At 32.2% G+C, this 23,132-nt stretch overlaps 2 protein-coding genes across 2 annotated transcripts; one reads left to right on the top strand and one right to left on the bottom strand.

Annotated features, from left to right (window-relative positions):
- Positions 1-3,927: 3,927 nt before the first annotated feature.
- On the top strand, positions 3,928-6,175 carry LOC129886582 (transcription factor MYB17-like). Its single transcript, XM_055961333.1, has 3 exons — positions 3,928-4,082; positions 5,032-5,161; positions 5,297-6,175. Exons 1-3 carry the CDS (start codon positions 3,950-3,952, stop codon positions 5,973-5,975), a joined length of 942 nt encoding a protein of 313 aa, XP_055817308.1. The 5' UTR covers positions 3,928-3,949; the 3' UTR covers positions 5,976-6,175.
- A 277-nt stretch (positions 6,176-6,452) lies between these two features.
- Positions 6,453-9,755, bottom strand: LOC129886583 (remorin 1.4-like). The gene is made up of 5 exons (XM_055961334.1): positions 9,511-9,755; positions 7,957-8,004; positions 7,647-7,734; positions 7,141-7,222; positions 6,453-6,821 (listed from the first exon to the last, which is right to left on the bottom strand). The coding sequence occupies exons 1-5, from the start codon at positions 9,629-9,631 to the stop codon at positions 6,624-6,626; spliced, it is 537 nt and encodes a 178-aa protein (XP_055817309.1). The 5' UTR covers positions 9,632-9,755; the 3' UTR covers positions 6,453-6,623.
- Between the last annotated feature and the right edge of the window lie 13,377 nt (positions 9,756-23,132).

The raw sequence follows: 23,132 nt of genomic DNA on the forward strand, positions 1-23,132 counted from the left end.
ATCTACCTAATTTACTTCATTTTTAAACATATTATATATATGATTTAAATTAAAAACAATTAATATTACAAAAATATAAATTTGATAAAATAAAATCATTATTTGATTAAAAGAAATTATGTTTGTTAGTGATAGTTGAGGTGATTTTAGTGGTGTTGGTGCTAGTGGCTAATAATGGAGTGGTGCTTGGTGTGATGGTGGCGCCCTGATTTGATAAATAGTGATAGTAAAATTAGTTGATGTTAGTAATTGAAAGTTTTTATGATGGTGGTTAACAATAATATTGATGATTGTTAGCGGCGATGCTAATCTGACAGTGTAGAATAATGATAAAAATGATTCACATAAAAATATTATTACCAACAACCAGCCACAATCACCCATCACTTCTGTTATCACAACTAAAAAGATTTACCTATGAAATTTATTTTCGATAAACGAAAATTTATATAATAAGCATAGTTATATACAGTCATTTATAAAAAATGAAACTATGGCACTTAGCAGGGTAGGGGTCTGGGTAGGCCCAGAAAAGGGCCTCATTGTGACCTATCACGAGAAAAAGATGCTCCCTTTATTGCGTGTGTGTGTGTGTGTTCCCCATAGTCATATAATTTATCTTTAATACATGCTTTTCCTACCATATATTATTTTGTCTACCTGTATTTATGATGAATTGCTACGTTTCATTAACTCCTCTTCTTCACTTTCATTTTAATTTTAATTTTAATTTTAATTATATGCTCATACATTTTGATCATACACATGTACTCTCCTTATTATATACTGTGCGATTTAATTGATAGGTTGAATGAGAAATGAAGGAAAAAAAAATGGAGGAAAAAATGAGTTATTCCCTTTTGCTTTATGAAATAAGCATTTGTCCCACATAGATGGTGAAAAGAAAAAGTGTCCTACTTAAAAGTAGAAGCACTCCTTCATGTTGCTAAAGGGTCAAGAAGAAGATCTCCCCTCGCGTTGTCGTCGTCGCTCGGCTTCGGCTTCGGATTTAATTGATAATCTTTTTGGACCAAATTTTCTTTAATTTTTTTAATTAATTATTATTATTTATTTAATTAATTAATTAATTAATTAAAAAATCCTAACCTGTGACCTGACCCGTTACTTTCTTTCCCGAATTAATTTAAAACATTTCCTAGCGTTTTATTTCCAACGGAGTTTTTGAAAAAAGGTTGCAACTTTTTCTGAAAAGTTAAAAACCTTAAAGTTGCGATCTTTTTCCAACATGCACCTTTTCTGAAAAGTTGCAACCAGGCTATATATTTCTGTTGATCCTCAGAATTGTTCGTAACGAAAATTTCTGATAAACACCTTTTTCTTCTTCTTTTCTGCACTTTCTAAAAACTCGTGTGATATACTGCCTTTAAGTGGTTTGCAGTCACCATAATTTGCTGTACCGCTATTCTGGTGAGTAAATCGTTCTACCCTGGAAGAAAAGATTTCAAAACCTTAGGTACATTGAGGGGAATAATTTCTTTAAGGACATACTGTGCATTCAGTGGACTCGATTTTTTATTCCTTCATTTAATTTTCAAACTTTATTGTTAATGTTTCAATGTCAGTTTACTAACATATACTATGTTGTCAATTCATTTCTCTATCTACATGAAAATTAAATGTTACTCCATATTTGTCGGAACTATTTTTAATTTAATTACAGATCAACTATCTGATTATTTGATTTCCTCCTCATATCCTTAAATTTGTGTACGCCTACATATTTGACGAGTAACCTCTCATCGTTATTTCTTGAGGTTTTCTATTTTTTTTTATTTACTTCTTGTATGCGTATACTTCTATTGCGACAATATCCTTTTTCAAATAAAATTGTTACACTATCAAAAAAAAAGAAAAAAGAGAGATATAATTGTTACCAGACAGTAAGCACTAGTGTGGCTCAATTGCTTGACCTTGATTTCTCAGTTTTCCTATGCTGATTTCAGCTGAATTCAATGCACAATGCATTATTTTATTTTTTTTATGGTCGAGGAATTCGTCTGAAATCAACTTTTAGAATCAACCACAAGCTTTGAAATTCAGAAATATTTATGTATCAAGACTTAGTTCGCATGAGGCAGGACTAGGACGGAGCCATCTATTGCTTGGGGATTCATCCGAATTTTCTTCAGCGAAAAATTATATTATTAATATATGATAAAAATAATTTTTGATGAATATATGTAGATGTTGAACTCCATTCGATAAATTTATGTGTCTAGTTCTTTAAATTTTGAACTTCCTAAATTAAAATTCTGACTTCGCCACTGGACAGGATTCGAACGTCCTCTAAGTCACAAGTTAACTTTTATAACTTAACACCAAGACTGCTGGCTACTGCTCACATTGGAGAGAAGATCTGGTTGCACTCTGATTTTCTTTCCTCACTGCCTTTGACCAGGAAACTTACTCTGCCTAATATTTTCATCCTTTTATATTATCTAACCCTGTTGACCTATAATACAATCGTATGAAAATTTTAATTAAGAGTACGTGTTATTAAACTAATTTTATTAGGACGGTTTGAATTTTAAATTTGACTACTAGAAGTACTATCTTATATAGTTATTTAATATTAAAAATAGTATGAAAAAGAATAATAAAACTCTCTTAATTTGCTAAATTGACAAGTACTTTTCTTGTTCACTTTTACTTATCTATTTTGAATTTTGCACGTTTTTTAAGAAATAATGATTAAAATGAGTATTTTATCAGAATATACATATTAGTTGATGTTTAGTATTAGATCATAAAAAATAATTAAGAAAATAAGTAATTAATGTTAAGAGTAAAATATGAAAAAGAAATTTGTCTTTTCTTAATATATTAAAAGTAACTAATAGAAGTGAAAGTCTATTTTTAAAATAGCGAACAAGTAAAAATAAATTTGAAACATCTATTTTTTTTATGAATGAGCCAAGTAAAATGAGACGAAGAAAGTAGTACGTATTATTCCCTCTGTCCATTTTTAATGTCTACTAAACTATTTTGGATGTCCAAAAATACTTGTTTAGTTTATAAAATTAATGAATAATTTATCATGATGTGTTTATTTTACCCTTGCAATTAAATATTATTTATTTTTCGTTGTTTAGACGACTTGTATTTAATAAAATTATACCTATCACTTACAACTTCTTAATTTTTTGTACCAAGTCAAAAATGAACAACTATTGTTGGTCAGAGGAGTATGTTACTACTTTCTCCGTTCTCAGCATATTAGATTTCACGTGCATTCTATTCTATACTTATTTAATATTTTTTTGAAGTCAAGTTTTCAATCAAGGAACATGAATTAATTTATTTTGATTAATTAATTTGACCAATAAATATGAATTATTTACTTAATTTTTATATGTAAGTCAAATGTATATTTTCAAAACTAATAACTCACAAGGATAAAATAGGAAGAATAATATCATTTGTGTATTGATTTTGTGAACGATAAATATTAAGAACCATCTATTTTTAGTGAGAAGGATGTATAAATAGAGAAAGTATATTATATGATGAAATTGAATAGTGAAAATCTCAAGAATTTATGAAATTGAATAGTGAAAACCTCACGAATTTGAAAAGTGTAGGAAGAGAGGCATGCATTTAATACAACTTTGTTTTTCTATTACGTCAATCATTCAAAAAGTTTTTCCTTTTTTTTTTTTCAATGGTTACATTTAAGTAACAGTAGTATTTGTGTATAGCACATCATATCATATCATGGCATTTAATGTGTAGCCGGCTATGGAGTTGCTGATACTTCTTACACTCTATCTACTCTGCTATTACATTTGATAGGTCAATTTTCTTCTGTTTATTAACTATTCACTCTCCTAGGAACACTCATCTTTTTTTTTACTTAAAAGTTAAAAAGACTTGACTTTTTGTTGATCATTGACAAGTAAAGTTTAGTGTGTATGTATGAAAGAGGGGAATGGGGAGAACACCATGTTGTGATAAGAATGGTCTAACCAGAGGACCTTGGACTCCTGAAGAAGATGAGAAGCTCATTCAATTTATCAACAAGAATGGTCATGGTAGCTGGCGCTCACTCCCAAAACTTGCAGGTCAATTTCACCACTCTTTATCTTTCTAATTTTCAGCTCATTTTGAAGACAAAGGTTCCGTGTTCATTTAGCATTTGTTGCTCCAACTCTCTAAAAATGCACTATTTTTATGAGTTTCAATTTCACCTGTGTGTTATTTCTCATCCAGTTTAATGACAATAATACTTGTCTTGCAGTCATCTAGTTGTATCTCTTGACTGAATTTTATGGTTTCATTGGCTTGGTGAACTCTACAATGTTATAATTTTTATTTTTATGTGAAGTAAAAAAAGAAGGGAATTGGAGAGAGGGGGTACTTTCTGTGTTGTAGACAAGTAGAAGGATGTTTTCCTTCTTTTGGTGTGAAAGCTAGTTATTGTACCAATTTACCCTTTTCATGAGCATTAATGTTCTTCCAATTTTCATGTGATACTTTTACTCTCAGCTTATTTTTTCTGTTTTACAAAATGACATAAATTATTACCCCCTTCCAATTCACTTGTACTTCAACCTTTGCTGTTCTTTTGTCATAGTTATCATTAGGAGGTGTCAAGTTCATGTATTGTGCCTATAAAGTTAAGAATTTCTGTTTTTCTTTTGTTTCTCTTCTCCATGTCTGCACTAAGAATGTTGAGCTAATCGATGATTTACTGAAAGACACCAACAATATTGGACACATATCCTCTTATGTGAAAATGAGCCAATGGTCTATGCTGGTGACAAATGTTATCTGAGTGAACTAGCCTCGATACGTACTGGTTCACTGTTTCCAGCCTAGTTACAGTTTTCTGGCTAATAGCATGGTTCTTTAGTTATTGTAACCCGCTTTGGGCAGATGGTATTGTGTTTTCTTCTTTTGGTAGGAAAGTTATAATTCTCTAAATTGGACTCATAGGCATTGAAAGAAGGCAAAGAATTGTACTACCATGACTTGTTTATGAAGATTCATTTTGTAATTTTTCACCGACAGGTCTTCTTCGTTGTGGGAAAAGTTGTCGTCTTAGATGGACGAATTATCTAAGGCCAGACATCATACGAGGTCCTTTTAGCCCCGAAGAACAGAAGCTTGTCTTACAGTTACATGGCATTCTTGGAAACAGGTTACTTTTTGCCTTTTGTAGTTGAATGCTTAACATCCAGTATTTCTTAGTACTCGTTTACATAATGTAAAAAACACTATCAGCATCATTTATATTTCAATAACTATGAATAACCATTAGTAAGTTTTCATCTAGATGGGCTGCAATTGCTTCACAATTACCTGGGAGGACAGACAATGAGATAAAGAATCTGTGGAATACTCACCTGAAAAAGCGCCTGCTTTCTATGGGCATTGATCCTCAGACTCATGAACAGTACTCTGATCCCAATGGACTGTTGAGAAGACCAGCTATATCACCTTCAGCGCGTCATTTGGCACAATGGGAAAGTGCTAGGCTTGAAGCTGAGGCTCGTCTTTCTAGAGAGTCCCAATTCTTGGTTCCATCATCAGTCGGGAGGTCTGAGACTGACTATTTTTTGCGCATATGGAATTCAGAGATAGGAGAGGCATTTAAGAAATTCAAGAAAGGAGAAAAACATGCGTGTCAAAGTCCAGCCTCTCAAGCATCTTCGTGTACAAAGTATGGATCAGCTTCAGGCATTACGACTGAGGTTGAACTCAGTGTTGCTGGTTCACCAGTAATGGGGAGCAATCAAAATGAATATAAAAAGTGGAAAATTGGCCAACCATATACTGAAGATTTCTTGCAAGGATCAGACACCTCTAGCTCCAACGCCATGGAGGATTCATCTGAATCAGCATTGCAACTTCTTTTGGATTTCCCTAGTAACAATGACATGAGCTTTCTAGGACAAAGTGATTCCTATAGCTTGTATCCCTTTTTGAGTGAAAGCTCATTGATCTGCCCTTAGGCTGAATATGCAGCGTTCTTTCTCTGATATCAGTGACTCTGAAATGTCGATTTTGAAAAATGTTTCTGCTGGTTGTTTTAGTATCTCCAGCTGTGGAAAGAACACATATTCTAACTATACTACATATTAATGTCATAGCAAGAGGGCTATATCAGCTCCATCAGGGGAAAAACAATGTATTTACCTCTATATATTTTGTAATAGCAATAGTGTACTAGCAGTCGTGCTATCATGCATGGTATTTTTAGCTGAAATGTTCAGAAATTCAGGTCTGTTTTGTTTCTATAAAAGTCATACTTACATATTACATTTTTTTTGGGCCAACCTGAATAGCAAGCAAACGGGAGAAGTAGTAGTAGAGATTTCTGATGTTCATTAGTGCCAGAAAATAAGAAACACCAGGTGATTCTTGACAACATTTCAACTCATTGTAGCTTGCAGACACATTATACATAGTCTGAGATGCAGTATGAAGTATTAGTAGAAACTTCTGAAGGGGAATTATCATTATCATTATCATGACACATTTGAAAACATTCATGAGTGCTTTTCTTACACAAACTAGGAAAAAACTTATCATGTTTGAAACACCCAATAAAGAGCAACAAGCATGAAAATTCACAAAGGGGAATGAAACATTTCATAGCTTTAATATCCAAGGCATCCAATCTTCTTAGGGGTTTGTCCCGTAGCACGATACTTGGCAGCCATTTCCTCTGCTTTAATAAGTTCTTCTCCTCGTCTGGCTTCAACCATAGCTCTCTTTTCGTCCGCCTCCTTGTGAACTGCGGCTACTCTATTTTTAATCTTCTCTGCATATTCTGCTTTCTTTTGCTCTAGTTGTTCCTGCAAAATTTGCACAAGGTTATCAACATCATTAAATATTTCTCTTGACAATGATATCTAAACAAACTAACCACATGGATCGTCACATCCTATGCATTACCCATATTTTGGTCAGCATTGGACGACAAAAAACAGAAGTTACCCCTTTAGCTACCACTAAAGGAAATAAGTATTTGGATGACAACCTAGCTTGCAGCCAGAATGCGGAGTATCTCATGAAACAATATCGCAGAACAGTTCAAAATGAGACATTCTCCCCAATGCATCCATGTACAAAATTATAGAAGAAGCATGTATACTAGATTTCGAGTCTGGTTACCTCAAGTTTCTTCAGTTTAGCTTCAATATCTGCTTTCTTGGTGTTCTCCCATGTTCCAATTGAAGAGAGCTTCTTTTGGGCCCTATTCAATCATAAGGCAAGGTTAAGATGACTTACTTATTGAATTGGCAAAAAGCTTTGAGTATAGATGAATGGTATATCAATTTCGGGCAGAAAATTTAGAACATTTCTTAGGTTCTTTCCACTAGTAAATGAATATCTATACAAATGTTAACATTTTGATCCAGAAAAGGCGGACAAGAACACAAGGAAGTTAACATGTTTAAGATAACAATATAATCATAGAGGATGCATAAAGCATCCACAAGAGAATGTCGTGCAACTTCAAAAGTGACGATATTTTATCTACATTTTCCAGAAAATTAGAAATTTATCAAGAAAAGAAACATGACTAAGATTTAAGAGCAATTAGTTCTCCATATAGGGAATGAAGTAATCTGGTCTGTACATTTTCCTTGAATAACACAGGAAGTTAGAAATCTTACTTGTTTTCCACCTTGCTTTTTTCACTTTCTTCCCATGCCTTGATATAAGAATTCCTTTTATCTGTTTCAAGGTGTGCGAGAGCAACATCTAGCGGAAAAAAATGAATGGAGAAATTGTTAACTACTGAGATGTGACCAACTCTAATAAACTCAATTCTTTTGCTGAATTTTGTCACATAACAGGAAAAATTCCAACTGAAGTTGCCTAAGCCAGCTATGGAATTCACTCTTCACGACAATACTTCAATATGCAACATAAGCAGATTCCTATATACTTAGAAAAGTTTCAAGAACTAATATTGGTGCATACCTCTGTCAAGGGATCCCTTTGAACTTTTCTTTGTTGAAGAATCAGGCTCTGGCGAAAATCAGTAAATGAGAATATATCATCAGACACGGAATATTTCCCTCGAGATACAAGCAGATCAAATTTGTACTTTCTGTTTCAATCTTCCAATTAAAAATTAGTTACAAAAATCATAGAAATTCAAATACGTGATCAGCCAATTTAAGACCAATGATCTGTTTGAAATGCCTCAAATTGTCAACCTTACAATACTCAGTCATACTAACATTCAACTTTTTATTTAAACGAAGGTAGTGTCCGAGTCCGTTCATGCGCACATCGATTATTCCACGTGGTATCTGCTACCTCCTATCAGTGCGGTACCGAGTGACTACAGTAAGTACCTGCCTTCACTACAATCATTATCTACCAATGATTCCCAGAGAACTAATTCTCTTGATGACGGTAAACCAGAGTGGCCATCCACTAATTAAGCTGGGCATCTAATCATATTGATTTATATTTGTCAAAAAGTAAGGAGAGATGTCGGACCTATTAATTAATGATCTTAAAAAAAAAACAGTGTACCAAGTCTTTCCAATAATTCAAAAGTTGCTAACAGTATAAAGGCATCAAAATTAGTTGAGTCCAGCAAGATAGGAACAATAATAGAATTAGATGCCTCAACTGAAAATAGATCAATTAATAAAATCATAACATACTTAAGTCTTTTATTTACCTACAGGCTACAATTCTATTATTTAGTCATGGTTAATTAAGGTATATTTTTACCTCAATATATTACCTAATCAACCATAATTAAGTGATTTAGTTTGGTGTAAACACCGATGGAATTGAAGGTTGTCTGCTTACAAAATTGACGTAAAACATAATCAGGCAGTAAAAAAGTTTTATCTTTGGATGCTTTGTGGTCTTCAGATATCCAACAACAACAGAAACTTCAAACTTGTGCTTATTATCAAACTTCTCCAAGCATAATAAAAATAAAGTAGGATAATATAATGGTTTAAACCAAAGATTTAGGGGAATCTTTCATGTTTGGCCATAAAATTCCGGAATTCAACTTCAAGTTAGAATTTCGGAATTTTCAAAAAATTTAAAAGCAACAAACACGTGTTTTCACTCCAAATTACTCATTAAAAGTAAAAAAATAAATCCAATTTGTATTCATGGCCAAGCACAAATATCTAATTTTTTACTTTAAAAAGAAAAACTATTTGTTTTTTCAAATTGCAGAAATGTTTTTTCAAATTGCACAATGAAACGTGGCCAAATGTCCAATTAGTAGTTGAATTGATTGGCTACCCGAACTCTCACCCTTTGTTGATGAGAGTTCGATTCCCACGATAATATAGTGGTTTAGACCAATGATCAAAAAACGAAATAGATAAGATAGCAGAAGACATCAATAGGGATATAGTGGCTAAAAAAAGGCCTAGAGTAATTTATAAAATCTTTAACAGTAACAATTTCGAATAATGACAAACTCTGATAAATAGTAATATTTGTGAAGAATGATTTTTATCGAAACAAAAGAGGAATTGGATGATAAATTACTTGGTGGAGGAAGAGTAGCAAGAGCTTTAGAGTCATCAGCTTTGGCCATGGCAGGAGAATTAGAAGAAACAACTGGTAGTTCTGCTTCAGGTTGAGCTGCTACTGCACTACCTTCTGCCATTCTTATAATTTTTTATTTATATAAGTAAAGAAGAAGGAATCAAGAAAAGGAAAATAGAAACGACTAGTTGTACACTATCTGGAGATTCTCTATATATAACTTTTTTGGATAGTATACAAAACAATCAGGAAATCTCACGTTTAAAGTGTATGCAGTACTTATTCCAATTTATGTAGAAAGACGTCGCTAAGAAAATTGGATAATTTGGTACAAACGTGTTGTGGACGTGTCGGCATGTGGTACTGTCGGCAGACACTTTATGTTAATATTAGTACCTACTCCGTGTTATTTTAATTTGATCGAACGAAATTTATAAAATAAATATTAATTTTAAACTAAACACTTTGTACTAGCAATCTTTAAGATTAGTAGCTTATGCAGTTATTAATACGGTAGAAATTAATTATGATTAAATTTATGTATTATTTTATGTATATATTAGTTATATATGTATTAATTATTCTAATTTCTATTCAAATAAAATTATACATACATTAATTATACGCATTTCTAAATTTGTCAACCAAACATTATATTAGTTTTATACATGAATAGTTTATTTTCTATCTATTTATCACACGTCGTATAAATTATATAAAAAATGATAAATGAATAACTTTTTTTTTATCCAGCTACCAAACGACCACGTAAGAAATTCTATTTATTCCATCGTATTGGATGTGGTTGTAAACTGACCATCGTTTAATTATTTTTAGCAGTGACTGTAGCAAATCCTAATCCATAATTTTGTTATCTGATATTGAAGTAAGCTATGCTTAGAAGTTAGTTCATATAAGCGCAGTTTAGTTAAATTTTAAAAATAAATGTATACAATTCTTAATTATTAAACTAATTACTATGGCAATAAATTGCTTGAAACAGGGAATAGCAAAAAAATTAAGTTGGTCCGGGTACTTTTACTTTATTAGAACAACACTCATTATTAAGTACCCTATATAGTAATTGTGATCATATCAATTTTGACCAAACTGTCTACATATATATAGATAGATAGATTGAACCCACAACGTAAGTAGACTCACCTAAGTAGTTAGTAACTCCAAGTTAAATTAGCTGTCACATTTTGCATTTTGAAAATCAAATTATTAGTGACGTTTCATTTTTGTAAAACTATTTTTAAAAATATTCAAATAACTTGAAGTAAAACATGACCAAATATTCAAAATCATTCATATTGAGTTATAAGGTTGATAGGTAACTTCTTTATCAATAGGTGAATATTTTTTATTCTATGAAAATCAGTATCATTATTCAAGACCACCAAAAATAATTTGTCCACTTGAGGATGGAACCTCCTATTGACGACAAAGTTTCACATTACATAAGGTAGATATACTTCTAAAGATTTAGATATTTTAATTTTCATTCATTTTGTTTTGTTTGTTTATGGTTGATTACTAACTTTCCACAAGTTTCTTACAAGAGCTTTTTGAATTTTAAGATAAATATTTATATCGGGTTAAATATTTTTAAAGACAATATTTTTGATATGTCTTAAGCTACAAAAAGTTTTCTATAAATTTTGTGATCAAGTATTTTTCGGGGGCGGCTCTACAATTTTGAAAAAAAAGATAATTGCCTTAAACCCCTAAATTTGAGGGGCCTCATCTTTTTATAAAAATAATAGGTTATAAATATTTTTTTTAATATTGAATATAATTTATAGAAAATATAACCTTTTCATATAAGAGGAAATAAGTAATAGAAATTTAACAAATCTTGAATACTATGTTTCAAGAAAGATTAAATAATTAACTATAATAAACTTCATTAAAATATATATTAGAATTTAAAGCTTCCATTTAAATTTAACTTTAGCCCACTAATTTATTTGAGTCGGTCATGATATTTTCCATAATATTTCCAACTCATATTTGATCCTATAAATTTTCAGCTTATTTTGTTTATTTGTATGTGCTGATCGTCTGACGTTGAATTTGTCTATTCATGTGGCTGTAGTTTTGCATTTGATTGATTTTTGTTCATCAAATAATTTAACAAAGTGTGGTCGCCGTTGTCAAATCATGAAGCATCCATGATTTTCTTTACTCTTCTTTTTTCCCCTATTTGCTTTACTCTCTTTAGAAGAAAAAAACTCTATATGGAGTTGTGGACCCACTCGAATAAATGCCATCAACAATCAAAATGTAATACCAACGTGAGTTATGATGCGGTGATAAGAATGCTTCATACCTAATCAAAAATCTTAAATTTAAATACTGTATATGGAGAAAATTCTTACGAACACCACCCCTAATATGAGCCTTGCGGATTGGAAATCAAAAAGAAAAATATCAAAAGCCATAAAACAGATTATTAAGTATGTAGTGTCAAATTAAACGATATCACATAAATTAAATTTTAAAAAAAGAAAATAGTAATTCTTTAGTAAATAACAAGGTGATTTTAAAATTAACTGCTAAATATTGATTCGACTTATTTGGGAAAAGTAAAATTACAATAGTGATTATTTTTAGAAATTTGAAGCTTTGAGAAATAAAATTAATTCAATGCAATTTTCTTTCACTTCTTTGTGGATGAAGTAGGATCCGTGAATAGTGAAAGAGAAAGAAAGTCAAAGATGGAGATTTTATACACATTTTTTGTTTATTCCGTACTTATTAATTCAAATCTGTACTAACTAGTCGACTAAGCTCCTTTTACTAAGTAATTTTTCATCTCAGAGCGAATAACGAACACTCAAAATAGATCAAAATTTACATTTTTGTACTCTCAAAATTTATGAAACAATAGCTCAAGTTTAACCATTTTTGGTGGTATTCATGAAAGTCACTTAGGCGAGGATCTTTCAAAAATAATTTTTTTATCTCCACGAGATACTGATAAAATCTGCATACATTATATTCTGGTAAGACTATCATTGAATTTGTTATTGTTTTGTAGTATTCATGAAAGTCACTAGCTTAATTTTTAATTTTTTTTTAATGATTTTATGTTCTTTCATATTCTCTTTCTTCCATATTCTTTTTTAACGTGAAAGATATGGTGTGTTGAATTTCTTTGATTTTTTATATTTTGATGTGTAGAAAAAATTTCTATGTGAATCTAAAATATCAAAGAATTTTATATGACATAACAAAAATTGACATTATATGTGTGTTTTTAGGTTTGACGAAGGAGTAGTCTGAGGGACAAATTCGTGAGGTTGAACCAAAGCGACAGACTTAGATAGTAGTAACTATTGTAATATTAGCGCGTGATGCTTATTTACGGCCCGTTTGGATGGGCTTAAAAAATATAACTTTTATGTATGAAGTATTTTTAGAACTTTGAAGTGCTGAAAGTTATTTTTATAAATAAGCAGTTGAGTGTTTGGATAAAAGTGCTTATGTTGAAAATAAGTGTTTGAATTTTAGGATTAAAAGAATAAAAAGGGTAGTTTGGGAATTTAGTTAAAATATAAGGGATATAAAAGTAATTTCCATGGTCAAACAAAATGGCTTTAAGCACTTAGAAAAAAAGTTAGAAATCCTATTTTTTTATTTTTGACTGACTTTAAGAATTTTATGGCTTAAAATTAGCATTAGACAAACACGTCCAAAAGCTAAAAATAAGCTTATAAGTTGATTTGATCAACTTAAAGCTCATCCAAACGGAGTCTTAATATATACGATGATAGAACAAATCTCAAGGATGATAAGTCCCCAAATGGGTGTATGTAATTATGCCAATGATGAAGGGCGAGTTAAAAAGAAAATCGCCTAACAGATTTGTAAACTGACAAGTTTATGAAGAAATGTACACATAATTACTATTTATTAATTTGATACATTTTAATGTTCTCTGCCTTAATTTATACTCTAATAAATTGTTAGAAGAAAAACAACAGAAAATTTAAAAAAAATTCTCGTGAAAAATCACTATTTTTTAGAAGTTATTACATATATATTTTTTAAGAAATGACAAATAATTCTCTATCAGAATACAATAAAGTCTGAAATATATATGCAATTGAATCCGCTACTTTCTATGAAGAGTCACTCATGTTCTGAGCAGACACAACCTTTAGTTACTCCCTTTTTGAACAGACAAAACTTTTATTTTTTCTTTCTGAACAAACAAATTTTTTTGTTTAATTAAAATATAAATATTAAATTCAAAATTTAATAAATAAATTGTTAAAAATATATTACGATAAAATAAATCTTTAGCTATATATAATTAATATATATAAGTAGACTTAGGCCTTATTTGTTTACATTTAATAGAAGTCTGAATCTTAATGGTTCAGACGGAGTCTTAATATCATTAATAGATATTCTTCTGTGAATGATCACTTTATCCACAATCAACAGCCACTATCACTAACCACCTCTTCCATCATAACCACCACCATCACCACTGTCAACTGCCACTACTGTCGTCTACCACTTGCCACATCTGCCATCACAACCATCACCGTTGATAATTATTAATGTCAGCTACTACCACACTTATCTCCTTCATCATTGTAATTATATCAATTGTCATTACCACCTCCAACTCTGTAGCTGATGCCACCTCCACCACTACTATAGTCAATTCCTACTACAAACAAACTCCATCATCACAACTAGCATTGCCGCCAATTGTCACCATACATTTTTCGATCACCATCACTATCATTGCCACCTCCACTACTACTATCGAACTCTACCATCACTGTGGTCAATCTCTATTACCACAACCTCCATCATCATAAATAGAACCGCTGCCAACTATCACAAACACTTATTAACCACCACACTACCTTAAATCACCACCATCAACACCACTAACTACTAACATCAACTAACTTCATCATTACACCCACTAATAACACTATAAATCACCACCATTATGACAGTCACCATAATACCAACCAACTTCATCGTCATAACTATCACCTCCATCATAACTAGCAACTAACGTCAACTAGTAATATCACAATCACCACTACAAACTATTTTCATCATCACTGGCAAGCATAAGTGTTTCATTTTTTAAAATCAAATAATGATTTTTTAAAATATTTTTTTTATTATTTAATTAATTTTTGTTTGGATTATATTTTTATTATGCACATATAAATAAATTATGTACATTATGATTTTGAAGAACATACATCTTATGGGTCATTTGGTTACTGGTTAGAGTTACGCATGTACTAATTATATAGAGTTTAGAACCCGTTTGGATTGACTTATAAGTTGCTTATAAGTTATTTTTACCTTTTTTGATTGTTTGGTTGGTCAACTTAAAGTTATTTTGTGCTTAAAATAAGCCCCAATAAATAATTGAATTTATTTGAATGGACTTATTTTAAGCAACTTATAAGTTAAAAAGAGCTTATAAGTCAAAAAAATAAAAAAGTTGGGTTGCACCAATTTATTTTTTTAACTTATAAGTAATTTTCAACTTGTAGGCTGTTTAAAATAAGTCCATCCAAACAGACTCTTAGTTGTGCATAGTTTAGTTATGTAGGTATTAGTTATGGAGGATTTAGTTATGTAGAGTTTAAAAAAAATTAGTGAGCAAATTCTTGTTTCTTAATTTCAAAATGTTTAGTGAGATAATATCTATTATATTCATTAAAATAAATAACTATCTAAATAATACATTAAAATTTAAATAAATACCAATAGCTAAAACAGTAAAGTAAATAATAAATAACTAAAAGCAATTAAGTAATTTGTATTAAATAGGATTAAGCAATCAAGACAAAAAATCCAAAGAAAAAATCAATTATATTAGGAAGTGGATATTCCACTAACCTCCTTTTTCCTTTCTTTCTGTCCCTTTCCCTTTTTCTTTTCCCCTTATTTCCCTCATATATGTCCCCTCAACTTGCTAATTCTCTTCCTGCAGTGGATATAAAAAGCCATTGCTATTATGCATATGAGGATATAGAAACGAAAACAAGAAAATCAATTCTACTCTCTCTAAATTCTCTTACTCTCATTTTCTTTATTAATTGTCGAGTTAGTTAATTTATAACACGTTATCAGCACGAGACTCCGGCTAATTTTTAAGGTAACAAAAGTGGTAAGAGTTTTATTTAATTTTATTTTTATAAAATGGCAAATATTTCCAAAATTGAATTTACTGCTTTTGATATCTCTGGAAAAGGCTACTCATTATGGGCACTTGATGCTGAAATTCATTTAGAATCAATGGGTCTGGCAGACACCATTAAAGATGACAATTTGGCATCCAATCAAGACCGTGCTAAAGCCATGATATTTCTCCGTCACCATCTTGACGAGGGGCTAAAATTACAATATTTTACATTAAAAGACCTCCTTAAATTGTGGAAAAATTTAAAAGAAAGATATGACCACCTGAAGTTGGTCATGCTTCCACAAGCTCGTCATGATTAGCTAAATCTGAGATTAATGGATCTCAAAAATATAACTGAATATAATTCTGATTTATTTAGAATTACAGCTCAGTTAAATTTATGCGGAGAAGAGATCACTGAGCAAGATAAACTTGAAAAGACATACTCCATATTTCCACTCGCGAATATGCTCCTGCAGCAGCAATATCGCGAAAAAGAATTTAAACAATATTCTGAATTACTTTCTCACCTTCTTATTGCTGAAAGACATAATGAACTATTAATGAAAAATCATGATAGTCGGCCAGTTGGTTCTTTGCCACTCCCTGAAGTGAATCAGGCAAATTCTAACCAACGAGAAAGAGGCCATGGCCCCAGTCGTGGTCGTGGTCGTAGTCAAATTAGAAATTTTAATCATGATATTCGGCTGGCACCGAGAAATAACCAGCAATATAAATGGCAAGGTAAAAAGCCAGAATCTTTACTGAAGAATAATTTAGAAACAATATGTCATAGATGTGGAGGTGTAGGGCACTGGTCGCGGATTTGCCGGTCGTCAAAATGCTTGGTTCAGCTATATCAAGCATCGTTAAAGAGGACAGAAAATAATCCAAAGACAAATTTTATCTCTGAAGATAATATTGAGTCTATGTATTTGGATGTAACTGATTTCTTTACTTTTCCAGACGAAAATATGAATATTGACAGAACTAATAATATGTAAATATTTTTCTTTTTATCTGTATTAAATATGATATTTGTATTTTCCTAGTCAATGTAAATAAATAAAATTAGTGTAATATACCATGTGTTAATACTTATTTTATTTCTTATTGAAAAAAATATGGAAATGCCTCAAATCTTGTTTGGATCAATGATAAATCAAGAGGATATTTGTGTAATTGATAGTGGAACAACCGATGCTATATTTAAAGACGAGAAATATTTCTCCAATTTACTTAGAAGAAAAGCTAATGTTACTACAATTTCTGGTAATTCAAAAATGATAAAAGGTTCCGAAAGAGCTACTATAATTCTGCCTAAGGAGACAAAAATTGTTATAGAAGATACACTATTTTCTTCTAAATCCCCAAGAAACTTGTTAAGTTTTAAAGATATCCGCAGAAATGGATATCATGTTGAGACAATAAATGAAATGAATATTGAATATCTTGGTATAACCAAGAGTGTCTCAGGCCAACAATATATTTTAGAAAAATTACCAACTCTATCATCTGGCCTATATTATGCAAAAATTAGTGCAATTGAAGCAAATATGATCGTAAACCAGAAGTTTACTGATCCAAATATATTTGTGCTATGGCATGATCGAATAGGTCATCCTGAATCAATAATGATTAGACGAATTCTTGAAAATTCAACTGGACATCCGTTAAAGAACCAGAAGATTCTTACAAATGATGAATTTTCATGTGCTGCTTGTTATCAAGGCAAATTAATTGCCAGACCATCGACCCAGAAGGTTGACATTGAATCTCCTGGCTTTTTAGAGCGTATACATGAAGATATATGTGGACCTATTCATCCACCTAGTGGATTGGTTAGATATTTTATGGTTCTAATAGATACATCATCTAGATGGTCTCATGTGTGCCTGTTATCATCTCGCAACCTGGCATTTGCGAAGTTGTTAGCACAAATAATAAGATTGAGAGCGCAATTCCCAGATTATCCAATTAAGGTCATTCGCCTTGATAATGCTGGAAAATTTACATCCCAAGCATTTAATGATTATTGCTTATCAATTAGGATAAAAATTGAACATCTTGTTGCTTATGTTCATACTCAAAATGGCCTTGCAGAGTCATTTATAAAGCGCCTACAATTGATAGCAAGACCTCTACTAATGAAAACAAAATTGTCAATTACTGTTTGGGGTCATGCTATCTTACATGCAGCAGCACTTGTACATCTCAGACCGATACATTATAATAAATACTCTCCGTCGCAATTAGTATTTGGTCATGAACCAAATATAGCCCATTTAAGAATTTTTGGTTGTGCGGTATACGTGCCTGTAGCACCACCACAACGTACAAAAATAGGCTCTCAACGAAGGTTGGGCATATATGTTGGGTTTGACTCACCCTTCATAATTCGATACCTTGAACCGTTGACTGGAGACTTATTCACTGCTCGATTTGCAGATTGTCGGTTTGATGAAATAATTTTCCCGTTATTAGGGGGAGAGAAAAAGGAATCCAAAAAAGGGCAGCACGGTGTACTAAAGCTCCCGCTATGCGCGGGGTCCGGGGAAGGGCCTGACCACAAGGGTCTATTGTACGCAGCCTTGCCTTGCATTTCTGCCAGAGGCTGTTTCCAAGGCTTGAACCTGTGACCTCCTGGTCGCATGGCAGCAACTTTACCAGTTACTCCAAGGCTCCCCTTCAAAAAAGGAATCCAAAAAGGAATCCAAAAAAGAAAAATAAATTGCGTGAAAAATTTCATCACTATCATATTTTGATCCACACACCCGCACATGTGAGCAGGAGGTCGAGAAGATCATCCACTTACAGAAAATAGCAAACCAAATGCCAGATGCATTTACTGATTTAAAACGGATAACAAAATCACATATCTCTGCAGTGAATGTACCTATCCGGATTGATGTCTCAAAAGGACCATCTACAAGTATCATAGCTTTTGAATCCCAAACACGCCAGAAGTGTGGTAGACCGTTGGGTTCAAAGGATAAAAATCCTAGAAAGAGAAGTGTGAGAAATAATAAAGATGATACTATAATAGAACCTCCTGAAGAAGGTCAAGATTTGAGTAATCCTGATATTCCTGAAAAAATCAGTGAACCCGAAACTCAAGTGAATGAAGAACTTTCAATAAGTTCTTTCGATGATGAGATAAATTTAGATCGATCTAAAATCATGGTTGATAATGTTTTTGCATATAGTGTTGCACTTAACCTCATGCAAGATAGTGAAAGTTTTGAGCCTAAATTCGTCGAATAATGTCGACGTAGACGTGATTGGCCAGAATGGCAAAAGGCAATTCAATCTGAATTAGACTTACTTGCTAAACGTGAGGTTTTTGGACCAGTAGTCCAAACCCCTGAAGGTGTAAAACCTGTTGGCTATAAATGGGTTTTTGTGCGAAAACGAAATGAGAAAAATGAAATTGTAAGATACAAGGCACGCCTTATTGCACAAGGATTCTCTCAAAGACCGGGAGTCAACTATGAAGAAACATATTCACCTATTATGGATGGAATAACATTTCGATATCTCATCAGTTTAGCTGTACATAAAAATCTTGAAATACACCTAATGGATGTAGTTACAGCTTACCTTTATGGTTCACTTGATAATGAAATTTACATGAAAATCTCAGAAGGATTAAAATTGCCTGAAGCATGTAATAAATCTCGGGAGATGTACTTAATAAAACTGCAAAGATCATTATATGGTCTAAAATAATCAGAGCGTATGTGGTATAATCGCCTTAGTGAGTACTTAATAAATGAAGGTTATATAAATGATGTCATTTGTCCATGTGTTTTTATTAAGAAAACGAAATCAAAATTTGTTATACTCGCCGTTTATGTTGATGATATAACTCTCATTGGAACCCCTGAAGAGGTCCAATAGGCAATTGAATATCTAAAGAAAGAATTTGAAATGAAAGACCTTGGAAAGACAAAACTTTGTCTAGATTTGCAAATTGAACATTTAGCAGACGGAGTTTTTGTCCATCAATCTGCCTACACTGAGAAAATCTTAAGAAGATTTTACATGGACAAAGCACATCCATTAAGTACTCCAATGATTGTTCGATCACTTGAAGTGGAAAAAGATCAATTTCGACCTTTAAGAGAAGATAAAGAAATTCTTGGTCCTGAAGTACCATATCTCAGTGCTATTGGTGCACTTATGTATCTTGCTAACGCAACTAGGCCTGATATAACATTTTCTGTTAATTTGCTAGCAAGGTATAGTTCTTCCCCAACGCGAAGGCATTGGAATGGTATCAAACACATTTTGCGATACCTGAAGGGTTCGATTGATATGGATTTGTTTTATACTAACAAAGGTTGCGCAGACCTTATTGGTTATGCAGATGCAGGTTATTTATCGGATCCACATAAAGCCCGATCTCAAGCAGGCTATCTATTTACACACGGAGGAATTGCTATATCATGACGATCTACAAAGCAGTCCATAGTTGCTACTTCTTCAAATCATGCTGAAATAATAGCAATTCACGACCGAAAATTTTGATAGTAAATAAATGAGACTTTACTAAATAAAATAAATTTGGTGATCTAGACTTAAAAACGATCGAAAAAGTGGCTTGTTCCACCGATGTGGGAACATCCCCTCATATTACTACTATCCTAACGTAAATATCATTGTTACACGCATAAATTTGGCAAACTTCTCTACAATGACCATCGTGACCAAATAGAAAATCAAAAGACTACTCCCTAAAAGCCCAATTAATCCTAATGTAGGTTCCAGTTATATTTTTCATGTGGAAACTGGAATTATAGAAGACAGCCTGTCACTACTATTTGATATTTTTATTTGATCAATGATGAAAGATGGATTTGCCATAGTCTTAGCATTATGGGCGAAAACTTCTTAAATATATAATCGATTTGGACTCTCACCAACTTTTTCAAAATAAGGGGAGATTCGATGCTTACTCGTTCCTTTTAGAATAGTACGCCTTAAGTTCCCCATTTTGGCACATAAAGGTGGCCTTCAACTCTTCAAAGGCCCTTTGGTAGCTCACCGTCCACTCCCAAGGACGTTCTTCTTTAGGTGCAACAATGACGGAAGTTGCCCATCACTCTCTCGCTCTTTTCTGAAGGCCCTTTCAATTTTCTTTCTAATATGCTTCCTCCATAAAGAACACTGAACGCTCAGCTTCGCAGAACAACTCTCTCCAAACTTTTATATTAGTTATTGGCATACTACATTCCAAAAGTTCTTCATACCATTTTCAATTGAACCCTAACACCCTACCAGAAGAATAAATCCAAATAGTTGTTCCAACCTTTAAACTATAAATTATGGTCGAACGTTTCACATGATGGGAGTTGACGTGTATTGGGCACTACTTTGTTGTGCGCCATTCATGTTAGGAAAGAGTAGAAGAATGAGACCTATTATAGGACATACAATGAACTACAGACGTATGATCATTACGCTTCAATCAGGTTATTCTATTCCACCTCTTAGAAAGAAAATAACTTAAATAAAAATATTTAATAGCATGGCGAGACATTTATACAAAACTTCTACCCCAACACACACAATGAAACCGTAGACAGCCAAATGAAATCCAATCCACGAAATAATTTGATCTATGGATAGTGTTGTTCTGATAAAGGTTGTAATGCCAGAGGAATCATTACCGCAAGGCATAGAGGGGGAACTCATAAGTGTCTATACCATTAAATCGATTTTCGACGGAATGAAAATGGTAGAATCGATAATCATAGCATACGATCCTAATCGACATGCATACATTTGTCTCATACATGCTTTTTCTTTGCTAAAGAAACAGATTACTCGAGTCATGAAGTTCTTTGTAACGTTGTAAAGTTTGCTAAACTCTTTGTGCAATTTCGTAATGTTCCTCATCAATGATCTGAGGTTATATGTATAAAATATGTATAATCGATATATAATATGTACACCAACTAGGAAAATAAACCGTAAATTCGACCACTATTTCGGTAGAAGCCCAAATTAAAACTCAAGTAGGCCTTGTTGGGCCAAAAGTTGATCTGTGAATTTTGCAAGTCGCAATATTGTCCTTTGAAGTGTACACAAAAATGGGCCGTATTTGGAGCAGAGTTTGACATTATAAGCCCATAGAATTAATGTTGCGTATATTTGTGTAGTTTAAAATTGTATAATTGTTATCATCGGACCACCTTTTTGGTTCTCTTGTCAACCTTCTTGCCTTGGCTTGTTCTGGAAGATTCCATCGGGTGTTTGGTACCAAGGAAAATATTTTTCATGGAAACTGTTTTTCTGGAAAAGAAAACGGAAAAAAAAGCAGATTTTTTATTTATTTTCTATTATTTGGTAAGTAAGAAAAAAAATAAATTATTCCAAATGCATTTACATGTAATCTAATAAAGTACCATGACGTGGGCAGGTAAGTAGTGGAGTTTGGGGACTGTGGCATAGCCACATGTAGTGTTGAGTGAATAGTTGAGTACTATTCGTCGAAAAATTATAATATATATATTAAAAATTATATGAAGTATATAGGCAAAAATTATTTTTCATACGTATATAAATCTTGAACACTCTTTATGAAATTTTTAGCTTCACCAGTGATCTGGGGTGGTGGGATGAGATGGTCAAAGGGTGGGGATTGGGGATGTTGGGTGGGAGGGGAGGAGACAATGAATTTAAAATTTTACTAATGAAATTTTTTTTGCTTACTTTCATTAGGAAAATCACTTTCCTCATTTTTGAGGAGTTTGCGTTTCTAGAGAAAATATTTTGACTAACCAAACACGGAAAAATAGTTTACTCCGTGCCAAATTATGATTTTGCTTGATGACAAAACTTTGCACGGAGTGACTTTGTCAAAGTCAGATTCTTCATGAATATCAATTGGAGGCTTAATCACATGTTTATAGTCTAGTTCCACACTAATTGAATTGCTTAGTTCTCACTAAAAGATAAACAGGCTAATCGGCTTTCAAATTACTTCACAAAAATCCTCCTAAATCCTAAATGGTCTTTTTAAGTAACATCTCAGTATATTGACCAAGTTCTCAATTCTCCACTTGGCTATAGTTGTAATAAAAATGCCACAATCACATAGCCTAATTAAAGTGGCGGAGTTAAAATTTAATTTTTTTACTAAAGTTATTCGAATTATAAGAAAGTAACATTTAAAGAATTAAAAGATTCAATATCTATTATATAGACATTAAAAATAATTTTAATCTTATATATATAGAGTTTAATTTTCTGGCAAGGAGTGATTCACATGTCTTCACAACATTCTACAGCATGAAACTTACCTTTGGTTCACAATTATTTTACTTGTTCTTAAAGGATGTACATTCTGCATTTTAATTTCATTCAATTCTTTAGGTTGAAATCATGCTTATAATACTTACCTTCACAACAAGCATGAGCCAAAATATAACGTTAA

This window comes from Solanum dulcamara, chromosome 4 (genome assembly GCF_947179165.1).
Source record: "Solanum dulcamara chromosome 4, daSolDulc1.2, whole genome shotgun sequence".
Taxonomy (NCBI): Eukaryota; Viridiplantae; Streptophyta; class Magnoliopsida; order Solanales; family Solanaceae; genus Solanum; species Solanum dulcamara.